The sequence below is a fragment of the Capricornis sumatraensis genome, chromosome 11, assembly GCF_032405125.1.
Source record: "Capricornis sumatraensis isolate serow.1 chromosome 11, serow.2, whole genome shotgun sequence".
Taxonomy (NCBI): domain Eukaryota; kingdom Metazoa; phylum Chordata; class Mammalia; order Artiodactyla; family Bovidae; genus Capricornis; species Capricornis sumatraensis.
In genome coordinates this window covers 8,525,094-8,548,131 of record NC_091079.1, presented here as the reverse complement: position 1 = coordinate 8,548,131, position 23,038 = coordinate 8,525,094, and the positions used below count along the sequence as shown (strand labels likewise).

Sequence of the window (23,038 nt, the reverse complement as noted above, 5' to 3'; positions counted from 1 at the left end):
AATGGTGACTTTTCATTCTTTATATGATTGAGTAATATTCCATTATACACACACACACACACACACACACACACACACACCACAGATGTATATATTTATACATCTCTAGTCCTCTGATGATGGATATGTAGGTTGCTTCTGTGTCTCGCTATTGTAAACAGTGCTGTTATGAACATCAGGGTGCATATATCTTTTAAAATTAGTATATTTTTTTCAGATATATGCCCAGAAGTGGGATTGGCAAACAATGGGTAGCTCTATTTTTATTTTATTTTATTTTTTTAGAAACTTCCATGCCTTTTTCCACAGTGGCTGCACCAATTTACATTCCCACAAAAAGTGTACAAGGCTTCCCTTTTCTCCATATCCTTGCCAGTGTTTTTCATCTGAGTTCTTTTTGATAGTCACCATTCTGACAGATATGAGGTGATATCTCTTTGTGGTTTTGATTTACATTTCCCTGATGGTTAGCCATGCTGAGCATCTTTTCATGTGCCTGTTAGTCACCTGAATGTCTGCTTTGGGAAAATGTCTATTCAGTTTTTCTGCCCATTCTATAATTGGGTTGGTTGTTTGTTTGATGTTGAGTTCTGTGAGCTGTTTATATATATTGAATATTAACCCTTTAACAGTTATATCATTTAGAAATATCTTCTCCCATTCAGTAGGCTGTCTTTTCATTTTATTCAAGGTTTCCTTTGTTGTGCAGAGGCTCTTAAATTTCATTAGATCTCATTTGCTTCATTTTGCTTTTATTTCCTTTACTTTGGGAGATGGATCCAAAAAAAAAAAAATACTGCTTTGATTTATATCAAAGAGTGTCTACCTAGGTTTTCTTCTGATTTTTATAGTATCTGGTCTTAAATCACTAAACCATTTTGAGTTTATTTTTTTATATGTTGTTAGAGGATGCTCTATTTTAATTATTTTACTAAAGCATGCAGATTTAGAAAGATATATTCAGGTAGAAAATAAAAGCAAAGTCCCAAACAAAAAATTAGTTTCCTCATCAATAAAACAGGAATAATACTGTATACTTCATAAAAAGTCATTATGTGGTTAAACATATGCATTTCTTCTTAAAATTATATTCCATACATGGTAAATTCTTTTGTAGATTTTAATGCTCTCAAATACATTCACTTTTTCAATTCTTTAACAGCAGTCATTTGTTAGCCAGGGATACCTAATGAGAAATAAATTTCCTTCTTTTTAACATAAAATATTTCACACCTACAAGCATATTATGTTACACATACGTAGAACATAAAGAAAAAGAACAAAACATACATCATGCATTTGCTATGCTGCTTAAGAAAAACACATTTCCATTTACTTTTGGGGCCCAGATTTGGAAAAATTTTATATCTCCTTGAAAAAATATGTATTTCTTGAATATATTTATTGCACTCAACAAGTTAAAACAAGTTTACTGGACACATGTATACATATACACAAATAAACTTGTTCAAACCTCCCCGTCACTGTTTATTTTTGATCTGTCAACTACATAGATAGAGGTGTGTAAAAATATTCTGCTGTAATGGTAGAATTCTCTGTCCTATTAGTTTTATCAGTTTTTGGTTTTATATGTTTTGTGCAGAGAAGTTTAGAATTACCACATACACATGAAATGAACACTATCTTAAGTAATGCTTTTTGTCTTACATATATTTTTCCATATTTTTACTTAAAACATTCTGTATTTTATTTTACAGTTTGAGTGTTTCTTATCTAGGACTCATTTAGCTGAATTTTTAAAATCTAATATTATGAACTTTTAATAATGCTGCAGTCTACAGTTACTGTGACTCTTGATAGGCTGAATTGTCTCTACTCTCACATGCTGTATTCTGGATGCTGTGTTTGTTTGTTTCAATTATCTTCCTTGTATTGACCTTTTTCTCATTTCCTGTTTTATCCTCTCCTGGTTTGAATATTATACATTCTACTTCAATTATTTTTGGTGGCTACCTAACTAAAATTTTTTCAGTCATTGTCATTCAGTCACTAAGTCGTGTTCGACTTTTTGAGACCCCATGGACTGCAGAACAACAGGACTCCCTGTCCCTCACTATCTCCCAGAGTTTGCCCAATATCATGTCCATTGAATCAGTGATGCTGTCAAACCATCTTATTCTTTGCCACCCTCTACTCCTTTTGCCTGCTATCTTTCCCAGCATCAAGGTCTTTTCCAATGAGCTGGCTTTTCACATCAGGTGGCCAAAATATTGGAGCTTCAACATCAGTCCTTCCAATGAGTATTCAAGGTTGATTTCCTTTAGGATTGGCTGGTTTGATCTCCTTGTAGCCCACGGGACACTCAGGAGTCTTATCCAGCACCGCAATTCAAAGCCATCAAGTCATCGGCACTCAACCTTCTTTATGGTCTAACTCTCACTTCTGTATGTGACTACTGGAAAGACCATAGCTTTGACTATATGGACCTTTGTCAGCAAAGTGATGTCTTCTTAATAACCCATCTAGGCTATTTCCAGTTACATGTACAAAAGTTAAAACTGAAGTTCTTGGTCACAGAGCCTCTGTCTTTGTTTCTAGGGAAGCCATTGGTTTCAGAGCTATATTGTATCAGAATTACTGCTTCTACTTCTTGTTTCTCATTTAAGAATCTCCATTTATCTGCTAAGCTCAAACATAAATTCAAGCATAAAGTTATCCTTTTAAATATTTTGTCCAGCATTTCTAGCATTTTGTGATAGTAAGTATTTGATGGATATTTAGCCTTCAGTATAAACTTCTTTATTAATTGTGAGTTTTACTTTTTTCTCAAAATGACATATATATATATACCTATAAGTATATGTGACATTTCCATTTGTAAGATGTATGCTTTTACTACCTGACTGAACTGTGCATTTATAAACCATTTACCATTTGGTAGAAGACATGTATCATGTCCAGAAACACTAGTAATATACGGTAGAAGTAGTATGAAGTAGTTTTTGAGGGACCGAAGGAAATGCTATGAAATTGCAGTACAGGAGTTTTCATTTCAGTGGCCAGTGCTCTGCACAAATATATTTTACAAAGCTTCCTTGAAACAGATCTATTTTTGATTGCACCCAATAGGACAGATAAAAGGCTTTTGTGTTCAAAATTTTAAATATTTTTTTTAATATTTTTTAAAATTTACTTATATTTTAAATATTTTTTTTATTGTTTTAAATTATGAGACTTGGAAAGTACAGAACAAGGTTACATATGAATTAGTTCCACTATGAATTACAATTATTTTTAAGTAAAGTAAGATTTTCAGCTGGAGTTTCAATATCAAACTTTCAAAAATTAATAGAATGAATATACAAAAATGAAAAGCACCATGAACCAATTCAACATGATTAAATGTATACAATTTTCATACAATAGCAGAATACAGATTCTATTCAAGTCCCCATAGACTATAAAAAAAGAGCTACTAGAATATATATGGGGACATAAAACAAGCTGCAAAAAGTTTGTAGTCTAAAGGTATTGAAATCATAGAGTTTGTTCTCTTATCACTGTGGAATTATGCTAGAAATCAATATATCAATATAAAAATATATTTGAAGAAAAGTGTGGTGTGATATTTACCAACAGAGATCTTTGACTTAGCCATCAGAAGCCTCAATAAAGTTAGAAAATTGAGAAAACATGTATTTGAAAATTAAACATCCAATATTAAATAATAGGTGTACCTTAGAAGCCATAACAAAGAAAATTAGAAAATATATATAACAGAATAAAAATGAAAAAATGTTTCATCAGAATTTGTTATATGCAGCTGAAGCTGCTCAATGCAGCTAAATAAAACTTGAAATCTTGAATAAAGTATGATAACAAATAACGACACTAGGATAAAATTTTGTGAAATTTGAAAAAAATCTATATTTAACAATACTGTATCGCATGTCAATTTTCTGTTTATTTTTATTTTTATTTTTAATTTTTTTTTACAACATAGTATATCTTTCTCAGAATTTGATTAGAAGTTTCAAGCCTCATTCAAATTATTTTTTAAATCACTGAAATGATAAGCTTTCTAGAGTTTTAGCAGTAATACTAGATGCCAGAATAAATGGAACTATATCAGTGTTTTGAGTGAGTGTAAATTAGAAATCTAGCATTCTGTTCATATTTAGTCAACATATAAAACTAATGTCATAAATTTTTTAGCTAAGCAATAGTTTATGTTTTCTAAAGTATATATATTATAAATACTATACACAGACAAGTTTTCCTACAATGCTTAATATACTTGTACTTCTTGTGAAAGAACAACAAAAAGATGGACAAATTGGGGCACATAAACTAAATGAAATGGGAACACAGAATATGAAATAATAAAAGTTGAACTAAATTGAAGTAAGACATCATCATATAATACAGTTGTTTTTAAAGATGGCTGCTCATTAGAATCACATCTAGAACTTTAGAGAAACACAAAACAAAATCTGGACATTTGTATTTTTCAAAAAATCCCTAGATATTTCTAATGTGTATCTGTGTTTTAAAAAGTGATTACATGTTTTTCTATTAAATGGTAGTTTTAGTTATATTGAATTCTATTATTTTCTATTGACCAATCATGATACAATGCCAATAAAATGAGTAATAGTTACATAATCACAATAGTAAAAGATGTTTATCAGTTTTCACAGTCAATAGCTAGACCACCCCCCCCCACCAAAAGAAGATATTTACAAGTGCAAGCCTTGATGTAAACATGATTAACCTAACAAGAGAAAATAATTGCATATAATTTGGGTGCTTAAGTAGAGCGATGTGGCAAATGGAAGTGTATACTTGCACATGCTTTCGTCCACCCAGCCAGCCTATGTTTTTGGTTGGTATATTTAATTCATTTATACTTAAGCTTCCCTGGTGGCTCAATTGGTAAAGAGTCTGCCTGACCCAGGTTGGATACCTGGGTGGAGAAGATCCCCTGGAGAAGGAAATGGCAACCCATTCCAATATTCTTGGCTGGAGAATTCTAACCAGGAGCCTGGTTGGGCTACAGTCCATAGGATCAAAAAGAGTTGGACGCAACTGAGTGACTAACACTTTCACTTTCTTTTTTCATACTTATGGTTACTGATATATACAACTCTACTACCATTTTCTTAACTGTTTTGTGTTTATTAATGGTAGGTCTTTTCTTTCTCTTATATTTCCTGCCTAGAAAAGTTCTTTTACCATTTGTTGTAAAGCTGGTTTGGTGATATTGAATTCTAACCTTTGTTTGTCTGTGAAGTTTTGGATTTCTCCATCAAATCTGAATGAGTCTTGCTGGGTAGGGTATTTTTGGTTGGAAGTTCTTCCTTTTCATCACTTTAAGCATATCACGCCATTACCTTCTGGCTTGCAGGGTTCCTTTTGAGGAAATAACTGATAACCTTATGGAAGTTCCCTTGTATGTTATTTGTCATATTTCCCCTGTTGCTTTTAATATTTATCATTGTCTTTAATTTTTGTCAGTTTCCTTACTGCGTGTCCCTGTGTGTTCCTCCTTGGGTTTATCCTGCCTGGGACTCTCTGCACTTCCTGGACTTTGTTGACTATTTCCTTTCCCATGTTAGGGACGTTTTCAGCTATTATTTCTTCAGATATCTTCTCAGGTCCTTTCTTTCTCTCTTCTCCTTCTGGGACCTGTATAATTTGAATGTTGGTGGATTTAATGTTGTCCCAGAGATCTCTTAGGCTGTCTTCTTCTCCTTTTTTTTTTTTTTTTTCACTCTTTCTTAGAATCTGTTTTGCAGCAGTGATTTTCCACCTTTCTGTCTTCCAGGTCACTTCTGTTCTTCTGCCCCAGGTATCCTGCTATTGATTCCTCCTAATGTGTTCTTCATCTCTGTTCTTTAGTTCTTCTAGCTCTTTGGTAAACATTTCTTGCGTGTTCTCCATTCATTTTCTGAGATCAGGATCATCTTCATTATCATTATTCTGAACTATTTTTCTGGAAGATTTCCTTTCTCCTCTTCCTTTAGTTATTTATCTGGGGTTTTATCTTGTCCCTTCACCTGGGACATAATCTTCTGCCTTTTCATTTTTTTTTTTTTTTTTTTACTACTATGATGGGATTTTGCAGATGTACAGTCCCGTATCAGTTGACTTTATAGTTTTTTTTTTTTTTTTGTATTTTTTTTTTTTATTAAATTTTAAAATCTTTAATTCTTACATGTGTTTTTATTAACTTTCTGTGATGTGCTATTAATTCTGGAAGCTGCACGATTGTAGTTCTTCTTGCATCTTCTGTCTGCCCTCTGATAGATGAGGCTAAGAGGCTTGTGTAAGGTTCCTGATGGGATGGACTGACAGTGGGAAGAACTGGGTCTTGCTCTGATGGGCAGGGATCAGTAAAACTTTAATCTGATAGTCTTCTGATGGGTGGGGCTGTGCTGTCTTCCTGTTAGTTTGGCCTGAGGCAACCCAGCCATGGAATCTACAGGCTCTATGATGGGTCAGTGGTGGCTTCCAAGAGGTTTCCCACCAAGGGGCTCCTCCCAGCACTGCTGCTGCCAATGCCCTGCCCCTGTGGCAAGCCCCGGTTGACCCACATCTCTGCAGGAGACCATCCAACATTTTGTTTGTGTCCTCCAAGAGTCAAGTCTCTGTTTCCCCCAGTCCCATGGAAGTGAAATCCCTCTAGCCTTCAAAATCAGATTTCTGGGGGATTCCCAGTCCAAGTGCTGGATCTCCATGCTGGGGAGCCTGATGCAGTGCTTAGAACCTTCACAACAGTGAGAGAGCTGTTTATGTTACTATTCTCCAGTTTATGGGTCACCCACCTGGCAGGTATGGGATTGAGTTTTATCGTGATTGTGCCCTTCCTACCATCTTGTTGCAGCTTCTTCTCTGTCTTTGGATGTGGGGCATCATTTTTGGTGTGTTGCAGCATTCTCCTGCCGACAAGTGTTCAAAGCTAGTTGCGATTTTGGTGCTTTCTCAGGAGGAAATGAGGACACATCCTCTTAATTGGGCATCTTAACCAATTTTGGGTCTGTATTTGAAATTTTAAAAGTCAAAAAATCTTTGATTTGCAAACTTTTATGCTGTAGTATAAATCAGGCACTAAGTCAGAAGTTGACAACCTGGTGCACTGGCTAAATCTGGGTTACCATGTTTTTAAAAAAAGTTTAATTGAAACACAGCCACACTCACTATTTACATATTGTGTGTGCCACTCTCCTGCTACAACGGTAGAACTGAGTACTTTCAACAGAAACTTCCTGGCTCACAAAATCTTAAAATATTTACAAACTGGCCTTAGACCATAAAATTTGCCAACACCCAAACTAAATCATATTCTGTATCATACATTCATAGAGAAGCTTTTTCCTAGCCTAGCTTTTTCCTTTGTATTATATATATTTATGATTTTGTGGTTCTCACAATAAATATTTATTCATTCACTCTTTGTCTGCTTAGCATTTTAGAATGGGTCAAATTGCTCTTCAGTATATTGATCAGATATTCTTATATTCATTAAACCAAATATCATAATATCCTTCTCTGAGCTGAAATTTGCTGGCTTCTAAACTAGGAAAGTTTCAGATTCTAAACTACTTTATGTGCTAGTGCAATTGTGTTTAATTATGGAAATTAAGTAGAAAAAATGTCAACTGGCAAAGCAGGAAAGGGATTTCAGAATTTTTAATCATTAAAGTTTTGCTTAAAAGTTGTTGATGTTAAAAGGAAAATATAATAAAATCCTAGTATTTCAACCAATATGCCGTCTATGAGGTCACACAGAGTCAGATACGATTGAAGTGACTTAGCAGCAGCAGCAGATAGATAGATAAATGTTATACTCTATGTACTGTGTGAAATGTTTGATGCCAAACAAAAGTCTCCAGGAATGGAAGTGAAGACAGCTTGCTTAGCCATGTAGTTTAAAATAGTCAACTCCCAAGCATGCATTATACTTCATGAATTCAATTTACTGTGACAAACTTCTTACAAATAGTTATCAGTATTTGGGACTTCCCAGGTGGGTCACTGGTAAGAATGCAGAGACACGGGTTTGATTCCTGGGTGGTGAAAATCCCCTAAAGAAGGAAAAGGCAACCCACTACACTATTATTGCCTGGGAAATCTCAAGGACAGAGGAGCTGGTGGGCCAAAGTCCATAGGTTACTAAAGAGTCAGACACAACTTAGCAACTAAACAAGAACAAAACAAATCACTATTAGACTTCAAAGAGAGTAAGACAAAATGTCAAAGCAAATTCTGTAGAGTTGGTCTAAGAACATTGTATAAATTTGCCTCAGTTGTACACACACATACTTGTTAAGTGTTGAGTCCCAGTAAAATACTTTGAAAACTGCCTGTCAAAGAAGCAGAGGCAATGAGTGGATACAGGAATTCCACTGCTGGGGAAAACAGTGATTATTTAGAGTCAACTTACATATGGGATCAATGCTATTAATAGTAGGCAACACTTGAAGGGATAAATACAAGCTAATACTTTTCTTACCTCTGATAGTATGGTTAGAGGGGAAATGAAAAGTAAAAGTCGCTCAGTTGTGTCCAACTCTTTGTAACCCCATGGACCATACAGTCCATGGAATTCTCCAACCCAGAATACTGGAGTGGGTAGCTTTTCCCTTCTCCAGGGGATTTTCCCAACCCCAGGAGCAAACCCATGTCTCCCGCATTGCAGGAGGATTCTTTACCAGCTGAGCCACTGGGAAAGCCTGTTATTGAGGAAAGTGGCTTTATATGTTTTGCTTTAGTTCAAGTAACTAGATGTCTCCTCTGCTAGGAAAAAGTGTTTTTGTTTTTGTTTTTGTTTTTTTTTCCCAGCTCTTTCATCTACTTTGTGCCCATTTTCTCTTCTGTCTAGGAGATTGCATCAACAATTTGAAAGCTATAAAGAACAAGTGAGGAAAATAGGGGAGGAAGCGCGGCGCTACCAGGGAGAGCACAAGGACGATGCTCCAACCTGCGGGATTTGCCACAAGACCAAGTTCGCGGATGGCTGTGGCCACCTGTGCTCCTACTGCCGCACCAAGTTCTGCGCGCGCTGTGGGGGCCGCGTGTCTCTGCGGTCCAACAACGTGAGTACCCGTGGCCGCGAGCATCCAGCATCCCTGAGCGCAGGTGGATGCGCCCCACCCGCGCCTAGCCAGCGCAGGGGATGAGTGATGCAAAAAATTCATAAAAGATGCTCTTTGTATGTATGCACCTCAACGAATGATTGCCACTCAAAACCGACAGGTTACTTATGGGAACAGATTTGTTTTCTGAAGAAGGTCGGAAATTTATATTTAGTGCCAGGAATTATGAAACTCTTGAAAGTTGTTGTGGCCAGTTCTTGCACAAAGCAACAAAACCTAACAACCTACCTTTAGTTTCTGCAACATGTTTCAGATTGAATGTAGATAAAATCAATAGAGTTTGTGTGGCATTAATTTAATCCAATATAATCATTTATGAAGTGATAATTAGCCTTTGTGAGAATCACTTCATTTACTATCAAGTCTAAGAAATTTAGTACTAAGTTTATCTCATGAAAATTATTTGGATATTTAAACAGTGTGTCAAAATACTGTTTGGTTTTTTAAATTTTAATTTCATGGAGTCTCGCACTTATGTCTCCCTAATTTGGAAAAATCACAGTTAGAATTAAAGTGAAGTTACCACTCAATATTGTATTTTAGTAGTATATTTGAGTTGTAAGTAGGGTATTCTAAAATTTCTCTCAGGGGAATTAAGACATTCAGTAAAATAGATGCATTATTATACTTAAGATGAGCCTACTATTATCTTTGTAGCTTTAACTTCTCTGAAAACAACTTCTTTATATATGAAATTGCATGGTAACAATTACTATATATGGTTGTTATGAGAATTAAAGCAGTTCTAATCTATGCACCGGAGAAGGCAGTGGCACCCCACTGCAGTACTCTTTCCTGGAAAATCCCATGGACGGAGGAGCCTGATGGGCTACGAGTCGGATGACTGAACAACTTCACTTTAACTTTTCACTTTCATGCGTTGGAGAAGGAAATGGCAACCCACTCCAGTGTTCTTGCCTGGAGAATCCCAGGGACGAGGGAGCCTGGTGAGCTCCCGTCTATGGGGTCGCACAGAGTTGGACACGACTGAAGCGACTTAGCAGCAGCAGCAGCAATCTATGCACATTAGATTTTTCTTTAGGTTCCATTCTTTGGACCACGTAAGAATTTTTCCCCTCTTAAAACTTGTGTGTTTTAGTTAATCTTCATATACTACCTTATAGACTTTCTAGAGCAACCTTGGATTGAGATCTTGTTTGGCACATAAAAAGTGCACAGGGTCTATTTGTTAAGTTTCCCTACTTTAGTTCTTGAAAACACTATTTTGGAATAAAATCTCACAAATAAAAGCTGTGATGATATTCAAAATATTTAGCAATTCATGCAGCACCCTGAAAAGTGTTGGCCCTGAACAGTGCAAAGGGGTTAAGTGTTAATTCTGACCGAGTGTGCATAGAGATGGATGCTTTTAAATTCACATTATAGGTTTGAAGCAAGCCAGTAACAGAGTCAAACTCATGTTTTAAACAGAAGATGTGTTTAAAGCAGATTGAGCTAAGGGGTACTTATGCTTTCAAACAGACACCCAAGCCTAATGAAGTTCATCTGTCTTTACTATACCCATTCAATCTTTGGAAAATTTAAAATTAAAAAAAATAAAAGAAAGCACAACTTACAATTTTTAATCTTGGGCAAATGACAAAAATTGTGTACAGTTGGTTTTTCCTATGACATTGTAAATGTTGAAATGGATATTACAAATAAACCAACCTTGTGAGATAATTTATGGCTAAAATAGTATATTTCTATTTTCTTTTTATTTATTACAAATACTTCCCTTTCTTACATTTTTCCAATTCATAACTATAAATATTTTAAGGACAATTTGATACAATTATTCATTCAAAGTTTATGCATTTTAATATAATCCTTTCAATAATAGGTAAGCCGAATATGGTAGCAATTTTTTTCTTTCTAAAGAATGTTTTAAATGTAGATTTAATAATCCAAGTTCTAAAAAAATTCTGAAATTGTAGTGTCCAACTTTTTTATCTACCATATAGCAGGATGAGCATATGTGCATTTGGAATGAAAGATTGAATAGTGACTATTTGTTGGTAAGAACAAACATTTACTTTTCAAGGTACCTGTATTTTTATACTTTAAAGTACCATATGATTGTTTTCTTAAAATCTGATTATTAATATGTGCCTTATTTTTATTTTTCTCTTCTTTTCTCTCTCCCTTCACTCCGCTTCCTTGGATGCTTTCCCAAAGGAGGACAAAGTGGTTAGAATCCATGATTTCTTTTCTATCACTTGTTATTACAATGTTGTGAATTTTATTAAGAGAATGTTTCACTTTCAAAAAGAAATTAAATGCTAGGAAGAGCTCATTCCCAGTTCTCGTGGAAAAATAAAATGAACATCTAGGAACATTACAGAGTTTTATATTAATAGGCAAAGACTGGGTAATAGTCGTGGAAATGGTGATATTTTAATATAATTAAATCATTATGAAACTCATTTGTTCTCTTAGCTCCCTGAGTTCTGAGGATGATCTATTTGCCTTTAGGAACAATAATGCCTGATGAGCTCTCCCTTTCTCAACACTCTTTAGATGCATAGACAGATGATTTGAAACTTTCTGGTAGAAGAAATGGAATGCATTAATTTAGTAGAGAGGAAGGAGCAAATTAAGATCAAGAGCTCAGAATAAAATGATATTTCTCTAGAACACAAGTAGTAGAGTTGTCATATTGAACCACAGTTTTGCTCTTTTCTTTTCCCTCATTCATTGAAATCACTCCCTCAGGGAGGAAAAGGTCACCTTTAATTTCTATCAGCCTTGGAAACCACAGAGGCTGTACTCAGTAAGACAGGAGATAAGTGAAATCGTCAATCAGCCTGTCCTTTGTATACATACTATACACTTCAATTTGGGGTAAATTACAATTCCCCCAAACTCATTAATTTTCCAGTATGAGACTGAGGCAATGACCATTTCAGGTTCAATATATCAACTCAGCTGACCCTGTTCAACTGTTTTAAATTTTAGATTACATACTATAGTGCATAGGTAGTCAATGTAACTTTAAGTTGAACATTAATTTGTGTTTTTAAGTTTGTTGCTAGTGTATGTTATCAGTTTTTTTTTTCTATGAAAAAGAAATTAGGTTGAAAATTATGCAGTTTAATTATTTTCAGTATATTTGCTTGTAACATGGGTGGTATGTGAGATCATTTTAGGGGTTGTTATTATAATGCAATACAGGTTTCCCATGCTATCTGAAAGTAGAGTGTTTCTATGAAAACTTTGGCAAGTCCAAATGGCATATAAAAGGAAGAAACAATTACCTCTGGACACATCTTGCTAACAGATGCACAAAATAAATGAGATAAAGCACAGATGCCCAGAGACACAGGTCAGAGTATGGTGGCCAGATGCTGAGATGCTGGCGGGTATGGGAAAGGAGCCTGGTGGTCCCACTCTCTGCTGTGGCTGAGCACTGCCTCTATTACAGCTCACTCTAAAACAAACACAGAATGCTGTTTTCACATCTCACCTTTTTTTTGTAAAAGTGAAAATCCTTTTTGGATTTCCTTCATTTAGTCAAAACAGGTACAAGTACAGATCTTTCATGAAAGTAAAGTGGAAAGAAGTGAACTTTTGAAAAGTGGAGGATACCAATAGTGTATCACGTTAGAAAAAATGTAATTATATTTTCACACTTTTGGTTTCATGAATATTATTGCTTTGGACAAGTCTGAATTTGAAGTGTAGATAATTTTTAAATCCTTTAAAAAATAAAAGTTAAGTACATAAATAATGCTGGTGTCATGCAGAACTGGTGATAAAACTTTAGCCACTCCAGTTGAGCTGGCCAGGTTGATTGTCCTGTATGTGCTTGTTATGATTACTGACTCTGTAAGAAGAATTCAGGTGGATTTTGTGGTTCTCAGGCTAATAACAAGATTAAAAGACCTATAAAATACAATAGCTTTAAATTATTTTCTTCACTCTGATTAGAATGTATATATCTTAAACCTACCATTTATGTTTAAGTAGTTGGTCATAATTTCATTAAAATCTTTCGTAGCTGATTGAGTTTGTTCAATGAATTGCTTTCTAGTCCAAGGAAACTGAAACCAGATTTTGTCTTTATGTTAAATAGCTGAGTATTAAGCAAAGTGCTTACTGGTTTTTTTCTCTATTCCTCTGGCATCTTTTATTTTTAATGGAGAAATTATAATTTGCAAACGTGTGTGTAGTGGGAGGAGGAGGCTGTTGGTATAAGAGGAAAGCAAAGAGTAATAGGATGAAAAAAACCTTTCTAAAGTCAATCTCCATCTTAACCAATGCAATGATAATGAAGTCTACATAGGTTGTTAAATTGATGAGTAACGTGACTAAAATACTACTGTATATGATATGAAGACCTAAGGTGAGCTAAGATATAAATACATCTTTATTGAGTCCAGTGAAAAATATTCATGATCCTATTTTTTTTTTACAGCCTGGCAGTGTTTTATTTTGAAATTTTCCTGTTAGTCTAAATCAGCTCTAGTAACTTGGGAGATTGTATACTAGCTTAAAAAAAATGGCTTATCATATATAGCCACTTTGCAATTGACCCATAATAGTTTATAATGAGATTATTTTATATTATTTATATTATTTTTATAATATTTATTTATGTTATTTTAAAGTGCACACTTTCAGAGATAAAATGGCAGTTTTTACTTCATCAAAAGGCCTCTCCAAAGTCTGAATACATAGGGGTTCTGAAGATTTCCCCACAACCTGTTTAAATTGTTTTTGTCTTGTTTTATCCTCTGTTTGATGGCGGAGTATTGAATTTAGATAACTCCTTTGTTATCATTAACAATTTGCTTTTACTAACTGTACTGAACTGAGTCCTCTAAGTTCAATTCCTTTAGGGTTTTCCGTAAATTTTCATCAGTATTTCCTTTTTGGTGAGGCTGATTGACCATCAAATAAAGCAACTGAAAATTAACTACCATGCTACTTTTCTATTTAATCTTTATTTTCATACAAAAGAAGTGTCATGTATTATAAGTTGAGTATTTTGTAATAAATGTAAGCAATATTCAGAAAACAGAACATGACCATTTTCTTTGCTATTTTATTTAAATGTGAAAGCTAAACACATCTACATTTTATATGTGATGTATAAACAAATAAAACCTCTTTTCCTTTCAAGATAATAATTAATGAGGGGCAGTGTTTACAAAGTCATGATTTTTTAAACTGGCTCCTCATATGTTTTCATTGGTGTTTATTTATATAGTTATGCTAAATGATATGCTGATAAAGTAAGTATGTTTTTATAGAAAACAATTCATAAAATGTAAGGGTTGGGTGGAATGGGATAGCACCAACTGAGTTTGGAATTGGTCTCATCCTGAGGTGTTATCTGTGGAATAATTGACCCTTGACATCATAAAAAACTGCTCTTATACACTCTGTTTTAAATGCCAAACTTGTTTTGTATTTGCTCTCACTAGGGTTAGATAAAGAAAAGCAATTCAGGAGAAGTATATCCATTTTTAAAAATTATTGGCATGATTACATTATTTATTCTTATGAAAAGAACCCTCAGAATTATCCATAGTTAGTCCATGATATGATGAGTCTAGTCACAATTTTCCACATTCACTCTTGAAAAAAAATGACTTAAGAGTGTTCCTGGACGCACTTTTATGTTCCCTCTTTCTCTCTCTATTCACTTTTTTGTACTACATGCTTTTGTGATGGTTTTCTCTGTAAGAGTGTTCTCTTAGAGATTCTGTCCAGAAAGATAGTATGGGCCTAAGTGGAGAAGTTTATAAATACACGTAAACGTATCAGTAAGGAAATGTCAGGGTACATTGAGAGGAGGACATTTACTAAGCAATTCAATTGATTAGATTTTTTAAGGTGCCTCTTAATATATTGTGCTTGTCCCAGTTGTTGTTGTTTAGTCGCTAAGTTGAGTCTGACTCTTTGTGACCTCATGGACCATAACCTGCCAGGCTCCTCTCTATACATGGAGTTCCCAGGCAAGAACACTGGAGTGGGTTCCCATTTCCTTCTCCAGGGGATCTTCCCAACTCAGGGAACCTTCAGAATTGGCATGTGGATTCTTTACCACTGAGTCACAAGGGAAACCTGCTTGTCCCAGCGAGAGGGGTAAAACATCAAGTTGTAAAAATTTTATTAGATAATTCAGAAAGTTTTTATTCCAATTCTGTTTGTTTTTTTTTTTTTGGATTCTTTTTTTTTTTTTATTAAATTTTAAAATCTTTAATTCTTACATGTGTTCCCAAATATGAAACCCCCTCCCACCTCCCTCCCCATAACATCTCTGTGGGTGATCCCCATGCACCGAATTTGCTATACTGTTCTTCAAAGTTTTAATCTCTCGAATTTAGCCTTACTATCTTGGAAATGCTTGCTAATATTTAACAATTAGAAAGTTTATAATCCTGGTTTTGCCCCCACTCCACAAACCATTTTTAAAGTGTTTAAACAATCTCTTTCCAGAAATCACAATTTCACAACAAATGTTCAATACAGATGCATCTTAGGATGCAGAGAAAGCCCTTTAGTTTCAGGAAAGGGGCTGTGGAAGTCAGAACTTGCACAAAGGCAGACTAACCAATGCAAACTCTCTGGTATTCTGTGAGCCTAAGCTGTCAGATTTGTTTCTCGTTTACCTAGGAGTGGAATTACTGGATTTCATGATAGCCCTATATTTAACAGTTTGAATAACGGATCGTTTTCCCAAGCAGCTGCATAGCTGTGTTTATGGGTTCCAATTCCCCACATTCTCATCAACACTTGTTACTAGCTGGCTTTATTTTCACTCTGGCCATCATGTTGCATGTGAAGTGATGTTATATCCCGTTGCACTTTTCACAAAGCTGTTTTTAGACCAAAATTATCAAACTAATTTGATATTTCCAAGAATTCGCTTTGTATCTTACAAAATAAAAATATTTCTAAGTTAGCAATTCCTTGAGAATGAATTTTTTTTAAGCTTCCATATTCAAAGTATTAGGCGTTTGGTTTCTTTCTTTAGTGATTCTTTATGTCTCTTATGTTACAATTATACAACTACTTATTAATCTACATAAACCAATCAGAACAGGAGCTCTGTTGCGTTTAGGATAACTTGGAATCTAACATCTGTCTGCTTAGACCATCTATCCCTAGGATGCACACAAAGTTAGAGACTTTATTACCAATTGAAAAGACTGGTTTTTAAACACGCAGTGAGAACTAGCAGCTTTTGTTTTTCCACTCAGCCACAGACCCAAAATTAACACAGATGTTTAAGCCCAGATTTTATTTTATTTATTTATTTATTTTATTCCTGTTGTCAGAGGAAACTTTTATTTTATTTATTTATTTATTTTACTTTACAATACTGTATTGAAAAATCATTCTTTTTTCAGTGTGTGCAAGATACTTTTTTGAGTGATGTGAGCTTGCAGCGGTATGCAAACAGACCCACAGAGACTAACTAACAACCAGACTTTTTGTCATCCACCACCCAGCTTTCCATACCTCCCTGTGGTCTGCCTCCAGCCAATTTCAGTAGTAAACAGACTCCCTGTCATTGCTGCTGCTAGTGGGGAATACATTTTAAGCTGCAAACAAAGCCTATTTTATCTGGTATTAGTACAGTTACTCCAGCTCGGTTATCTTTGCTGTTTGCATGGTATATCCACTTGTATTTGTTAAAATTTAATCATACATTTATCTTTGAATCTAAAGTGTGTCTCATACAAACAACATGTACTTAGGTTTTGGGTTTTTTTTAGTTTACTCTAACAATCTCTGCCTTTTGACTAGATTTTAATGCATTCATATTTAACATTATTACTGATATGACCATATTTTCTCTCTGGTTTACATTTTGTTTTTTATGTTTTTTGATTCCTCTGTTTCTCCTTTACTACTTTCTTTTGCATTGAATGGGCATACGCTAGGCATGCTTTAAATATTTCAGTGATTTTAAACTATATTTATGATGTATTTTCTTAGTGACTCTAGATTTTCCAGTTTGCAACTTTTTTTCTAGTTTTATTGGAATATAATTGGTATGCAATGTGTAAATCAAAGGTATTAAATGTGATGGTTTGCTGCATATATCTACACATCCATCTTGACAGAATCTACTTTAGCTTTACATTACCTTAATTCAAGTGAAAGATATGTTTTTCAAGATTTTTTTTTGCTGTGGACCTTTTTTAAAGTATTTATTAAATTTGTTACAATATTTCTTCTGTTTTATGGTTTTTTATTTTCTAGCCTCCAGGCATGTGAAATCTTAGTTAACCCACCAGGGATCATACCCACACCTTTTGCATTGGAAGGCAAGGTCTTAACCACTGGACTGCCCAGGAGATCCCATAAATGTTAATTCTACATAGCTCTATTCACCTTTTTCCCTTTTTTGTGCTATTATTTTTATATATTTTATGTGTATATATTTTACAAATCTAATAATACATTGTTGTAACTAACACTATATGGTTTTGCCTTTTAATAAAGCCAAGAGAGGAAATGAGAGCAAGTATATATTTATAGGATCTATTACGTAATGTTCTTATTTTCTATTTTTGGTTCTCTTCATTTCTTCCTGGGGATTCAAGATACCATCTGGTGTCATTTCCCAACTCCAGTTCATAGTTGCTTCCATCCTTCTCCTTTGTTCTGTTATTGCCAAATCTATCTGATTTCTTTATGTTATAGGTGTAACAATGCTAGTATATTAATACTGTTTTATACTATTTTTAAATAATTCAAGATAACAAAGAAGAAATATAAAATTATACTTTTATAATTACCCCTATAATTATCTTTACCAGAGTTCTTTTATGTGAATTCATGTTTCTCTCTACCCTAAAGACTTTCTTTTAGTATTTCTTAAAAGTGAGTTTCCTAGCAATGAATTTGTCAGATTTTGTTTACCCAGCAATATATTTCATCTTCATTTTTGAAAAACACTTTGCTGAATGTAGAATTCTTGGCTAACAGTTTCTTTTTCCTTCTTTTAGCACTTCAAATATACCATCCCAGTGCCTCTGACCGCCACTGTCTCCAATGAGAAGTCAACTGTTAACCTTACTAAAAGCCCGTGTGTGTGTGTGCGTGTGTGTGTGTGTAAGATGAGTGTATTTTCTCTTGTTATTTTCAAGAATTTCTCTCTTCCTTTTGTTTTCAGTGTTTATTGTGATGTGTATGTATCTGGATAATGGATCTCTCTGCATTGTTCCTAGCTGTGGGTTCATTGAGCTTCTTAGATGTACAGATTGATGTTTTCCATCAAATCTGGGGAGGTTCAGCTTTTAATGCTTTGTGTCTGGAGGGGATCTCTTTCTCTCTGTCCTCATTATGGCAGCTCCTATTACACATATATTCATGTGGCTGATAGTCTTCCACATTTTTTCAAGGTTTTGTTCATTTTTCTTCATTTTCATCCTCATTTTCACCAGGTCTCATTGTCACTATTTATCTTTATATTCATAAATTCTTTATTCTGCCAGTTTAAAACTTAATATTGATTCTCTCTAGTGATTTTTTTTTTTCATTTTGAATCATTTTATTTCTTTAATAAGTTATATATCATTATCTTCTCTATTAGATGAGATGCTGTTTTCCTAACTTCTTTTGTTCTTTGAGCATGGTCACTTTAGCTCTTTGAACATATTTGCAACAGTTTTTTTTTTTTTTTTTTACTTTATTTTACTTTGCAATACTGTGTTGGTTTTGCCATACATTGACTTGAATCCACCACGGGTGTACATGCGTTCCCAAACATGTAAATGTCTTTGTCAGGTATGTTCAACATCTGGGCCTTCTCTGAAGAAGGTTAGTCCTATTTCTGTTTCTTTGGATGCCTCATAATTTATAGTTGAATATTGGCCATTTTAGATAGTATATTGTAGCAGATCTGGATACTGATCCCTGTCCTCACTCCCAGGGCTTGCTTGCTTGCTTGCTTCTTTATTCGTTTCTTGAGTTGGCTATATTATTTCAGTGAAGCCTATGTCCCCTGCAGTGTGCAGCCTCTGATGTTTCTACTCATGGGCAAAACTTTACCATGTACGCATCAGTCTTGCCTTCCCATCAGAGATGCTGGTGTTTTTAACCAGGCTGTCTTTAACCTTCATTCTCTTTTCTTGGTCTCCAAGTTAAGATTTTAACTATTCTGCTCAAATTGGAGCCAGTCTTTAAAACATGTTCCATTTCCGGGCTCCTTTGTGTCTCCATGGTTCTTTCTGCCCAGCTTCTTGCTTGCCTTTTGTTTCCCTTGTTGTTATCATAGAGCTGCCGGCCTTCTCCTTACAGCTCAGCACCAAAATCTGCATTGCTTTTGACTGTGCTGCTCTGCTTGAATGTTCCCAACCTCTATTCCAGATAAAATCCATTCTCTTAGAGAAAAATACAGAGCTCCTTCTTCCTGTGTATGACCTGCCTCTTCTCCTAGTCAGAACTCCATGTCACTGTTCTGGAGCTAGGGTTAGGGACAGCAGCCTGCTTCTCTCTGGCAGATATTCCTGCTCCATGAGTGTGGCACTGGATGAGGTCACTAATTCCTGATAGGCTTGATGTCCTTTTCCTCATGTGGAACCTCTACCCCATGAGGCAGCTGAGATAAGGATGTTTGGGGTCCCACAGTCTTGGCCTGCACAACAGAAGCAGAGTTTTAACCCTACAACTGGGAGATGGATGGGGGAAGGGAGCCTTTGACCAGTAAACAGCCTTTTCCTGGAGGAGAGATTCGGCATCACGGAGCTGGAGGTGGGGATAAGGAGCACTGGTGGCCTTACCTGCTAGGGAAGATGCTGCAATGCTTGACCAGGGCTGGAGGTAGTGCACCCACTCAGGTGGAACTTCCATCTTCCTGAGCTTGGAGGGGAAGGAAGGGAGTGGGTTGTAGCTCAGATGCCACAGACCCTTCCTCATTGTTCTGATGGATTTTAAGTAGAGCTTCTTGAATAAAACTTTCTCCATTTGTTATATGCCCTTTGGACAATTTCTAGGGATTTTAAATGGTTACTTTTGATTTTAAATGGTTACTTCATGAAATCATAAAGTTCCTCACTTTATGATTCTAGAAATGCCTTCCAAAGTGACTCTTGATGGTTCTGTGTTAAAACTCATCTATTCACTTATTAATTCATTTTTCATTTTATCGTTCATTAGTTTATGCTTTCTCACATGAGGTTTTTATATATAATTTTGTCCTTTTAGAATTAACTACTAATTGATTCAACAAATGCAATTTTGATGGGGATACAGGCCAAGATACATTCTTTTTGTTTAATTCATGTAAAATTATTTCTGTGAGCTTATTATTTCATAAATCCAGATTAAAATTGTGAGTGTGCTTGTATTGTTTTGATGCATAAAAATATTAATGGGATACCACATTAAGGAAAATAAGATTCTCAAAATCTTCCTCTTAGTGTACATGATAACAAGTATTGGATAATTCTATAAACATTCCTACTCAAACTTTTTAGTGCCACAATATCTGTGCTTATTTGTTTTAAAGCCACAAGTTTAATAAACTAGGACTACTCCCCATATTCTATGTTATTTTCTTTTTTTCATGTTAACATTTTATTTAAACAAGTAAAAAAAAGCACCATACTTAACCAAAGTCTGTCCAAAGTAAACATGCAATATAAACTTTCACATATTATATTTATTAAAGCTGTTTTGGAGAGATCTTTAAAAGTTTATAAAATATGTTCTAAAGTTATTAACTTTGCATACACTTAAATGTTTTTAATATGTTCTAAATCTTGTAGTCATAATTAAAGTCATACACCTAAATCTTAAGAAGTCATTGTTTTCATATATTTCTTTACCACATCATTTAACAAATGTATTTTTGAGTAATTTATTTTGTAGCTATATATATATATATATATATATATATATATATATATATATATATACATGTAATAGATATGTTTCTTACATCAGCTTCAATAGCAAATATCTTGTTTCCAAAATTCCATTTGAATTGTTTCATAATGGAGGAAAAACATGACAAATACTTGTGTTGCCAAAACTTTGATACTCATAAAACTCAATTATTTTTATTGACTACTAAAATATTGTTGTAGCAAAGAATATGGTAAAATAAAAGGCTCATCTCCCATGAGAAAAATGCTACACCACTGAACTCTTCATTTATGTCTAGGGAATTTGAAAATGTCTGTACTTTTTAACAGAAGACCAAGCATGCCAGCAACTGAGTAGAGTGTGCAGTTATGTACATGTACCAGATGTGATCATGGAAATGGGGTACTTGGGGGCAGTAAGTCACTACTCAGGTTGGGGGTTGGAATAGAAGATCACAAAAGTTTATTCTTTATTTGCATTTTTTAATGTTTTCCGTGTTTTGTTTGTTGTTGTTTACTTCTAGATGTGGTTAAAGTTGCATTCCCTTCTCTAGGAGATCTTTCCAACCCAGGTATCACACCAGAGTTGCCTACATTGCAGGTAAATTCTTTACCATCTGAGACACCAGAGAAGCCCCAAATTTTTATTTCTGATTACAGTTACTTTATAGTATAGTTTGGGCTTCCCAGGTGGCACGATGGCAAACGACTTGCCTACCAATGTAAGAGACGCCAGAGAAGCGGGTTTAATCCTTGGATAGGGAAGATGCCTGGAGAAGGAAATGGCAGCTCTCTATAGTATTCTTGCCTTGTCATGAAGAATGGGGCTTGTGTAACTCAGGAAGCTATGAGCCACACCATGTTGGGCCACCCAAGATGGATGGGTCATATTGAAGAGTTATGACAAACGTGGTCCTTTGAAGGAGGAAATGGCTAACAACTCCAGTATTCTTGCAAAGAGAACACTATCCACCATATGGAAAGGCAAAAAGTATGACAACAGATGAGCCCTCAGGTTAGAAAGTGTCCAGTATGATACTGGGGAAAAATGTGTGTTAGTCTCTCAGTCATGTCCAACTCTTTGTGACCCCATGGACTGTGTGTAACCCAACTGGCTCCTCTGTCCATGGTATTTTCCAGGCAAGAATACTGGAGTGGGTTGCCAGAGCAGAGGGCACTTACTAATAGCTCAAGAAAGAATGAAGAGGCTGGGTCAAAGCAGAAACAATGCTCAGTTGTGGAAGTGTATGGTGCTGAAAGTAAAGTACAATGCTGTAAAGAAAAACGTTGCATAGGAACGTTGCATAGGAAATTTAGGTCCATGAAACAAGGTAAATTGGACATGACAAAACAGGAGATGGCAAGATTGAACATCAACATCTTAGGAATCAGTGAACTAAAAGGGTTAAGAATGGGAGAATTTAGTTCAGATGACCATTATATCTACTACGTGGGCAAGAATTTATTAGAAGAAATGGAGTACCCTCATCATTAACAAGGGAATCAGAAATGCAGTATTTGGGTGCAACCTCAAAATGACAGAATGATCTGTTTGTTTCCAAGGAAAACCATTCAACATCACAGTAATCCAAGTCTATACCCCAGCCACAAATGCTGAAGAAGCTGAAGTTGAACAGTTCTATGAAGACCTGCAAGACCTTCTAGAACCAACACACACACACACACACACACACACACACACACAAAATGTCCTTTTCATCAGGGGGACTGGAATGGAAAAAGTAGGAAGTAACGAGATACTTGGAGTAACAAGCAAGTTTGGATTTGGAGTACAAAATAAAACAGGGCAAAGGCTAGTAGAGTTTTGCCAAGAGAATGCACTGGCCATAGCAAACACCCTCTTTAGCAACACAAGAGACAACTGTATACATAAACATCACCAGATGGCCAAACATGAAATCAGGTTGATTATGTTCTTTGCAGCCAAAGATGGAAAAGCTCTATACAGTCAGCAGAAAACAAGACCTGGACCTTACTGTGACTCAGATTATGAGCTCCTTATCACCAAATTGAGGCTAAAATTGAAGAATGTAGGGAAAACCACTAGGCTATTCAGATATGAGCTAA

At 35.1% G+C, this 23,038-nt stretch overlaps 1 protein-coding gene across 1 annotated transcript in view; it reads left to right on the top strand.

The window, feature by feature from the left end:
* The window catches only part of RIMS1 (regulating synaptic membrane exocytosis 1), a 596,921-nt gene that overhangs the window by 241,775 nt on the left and 332,108 nt on the right, over positions 1-23,038 (top strand). Inside the window, exons 3-4 of the mRNA XM_068983550.1 lie at positions 8,846-9,059; positions 11,298-11,309. Coding sequence (XP_068839651.1) covers positions 8,846-9,059; positions 11,298-11,309 — 226 coding nt within the window. The remainder of the gene's footprint in view (positions 1-8,845; positions 9,060-11,297; positions 11,310-23,038) is intronic.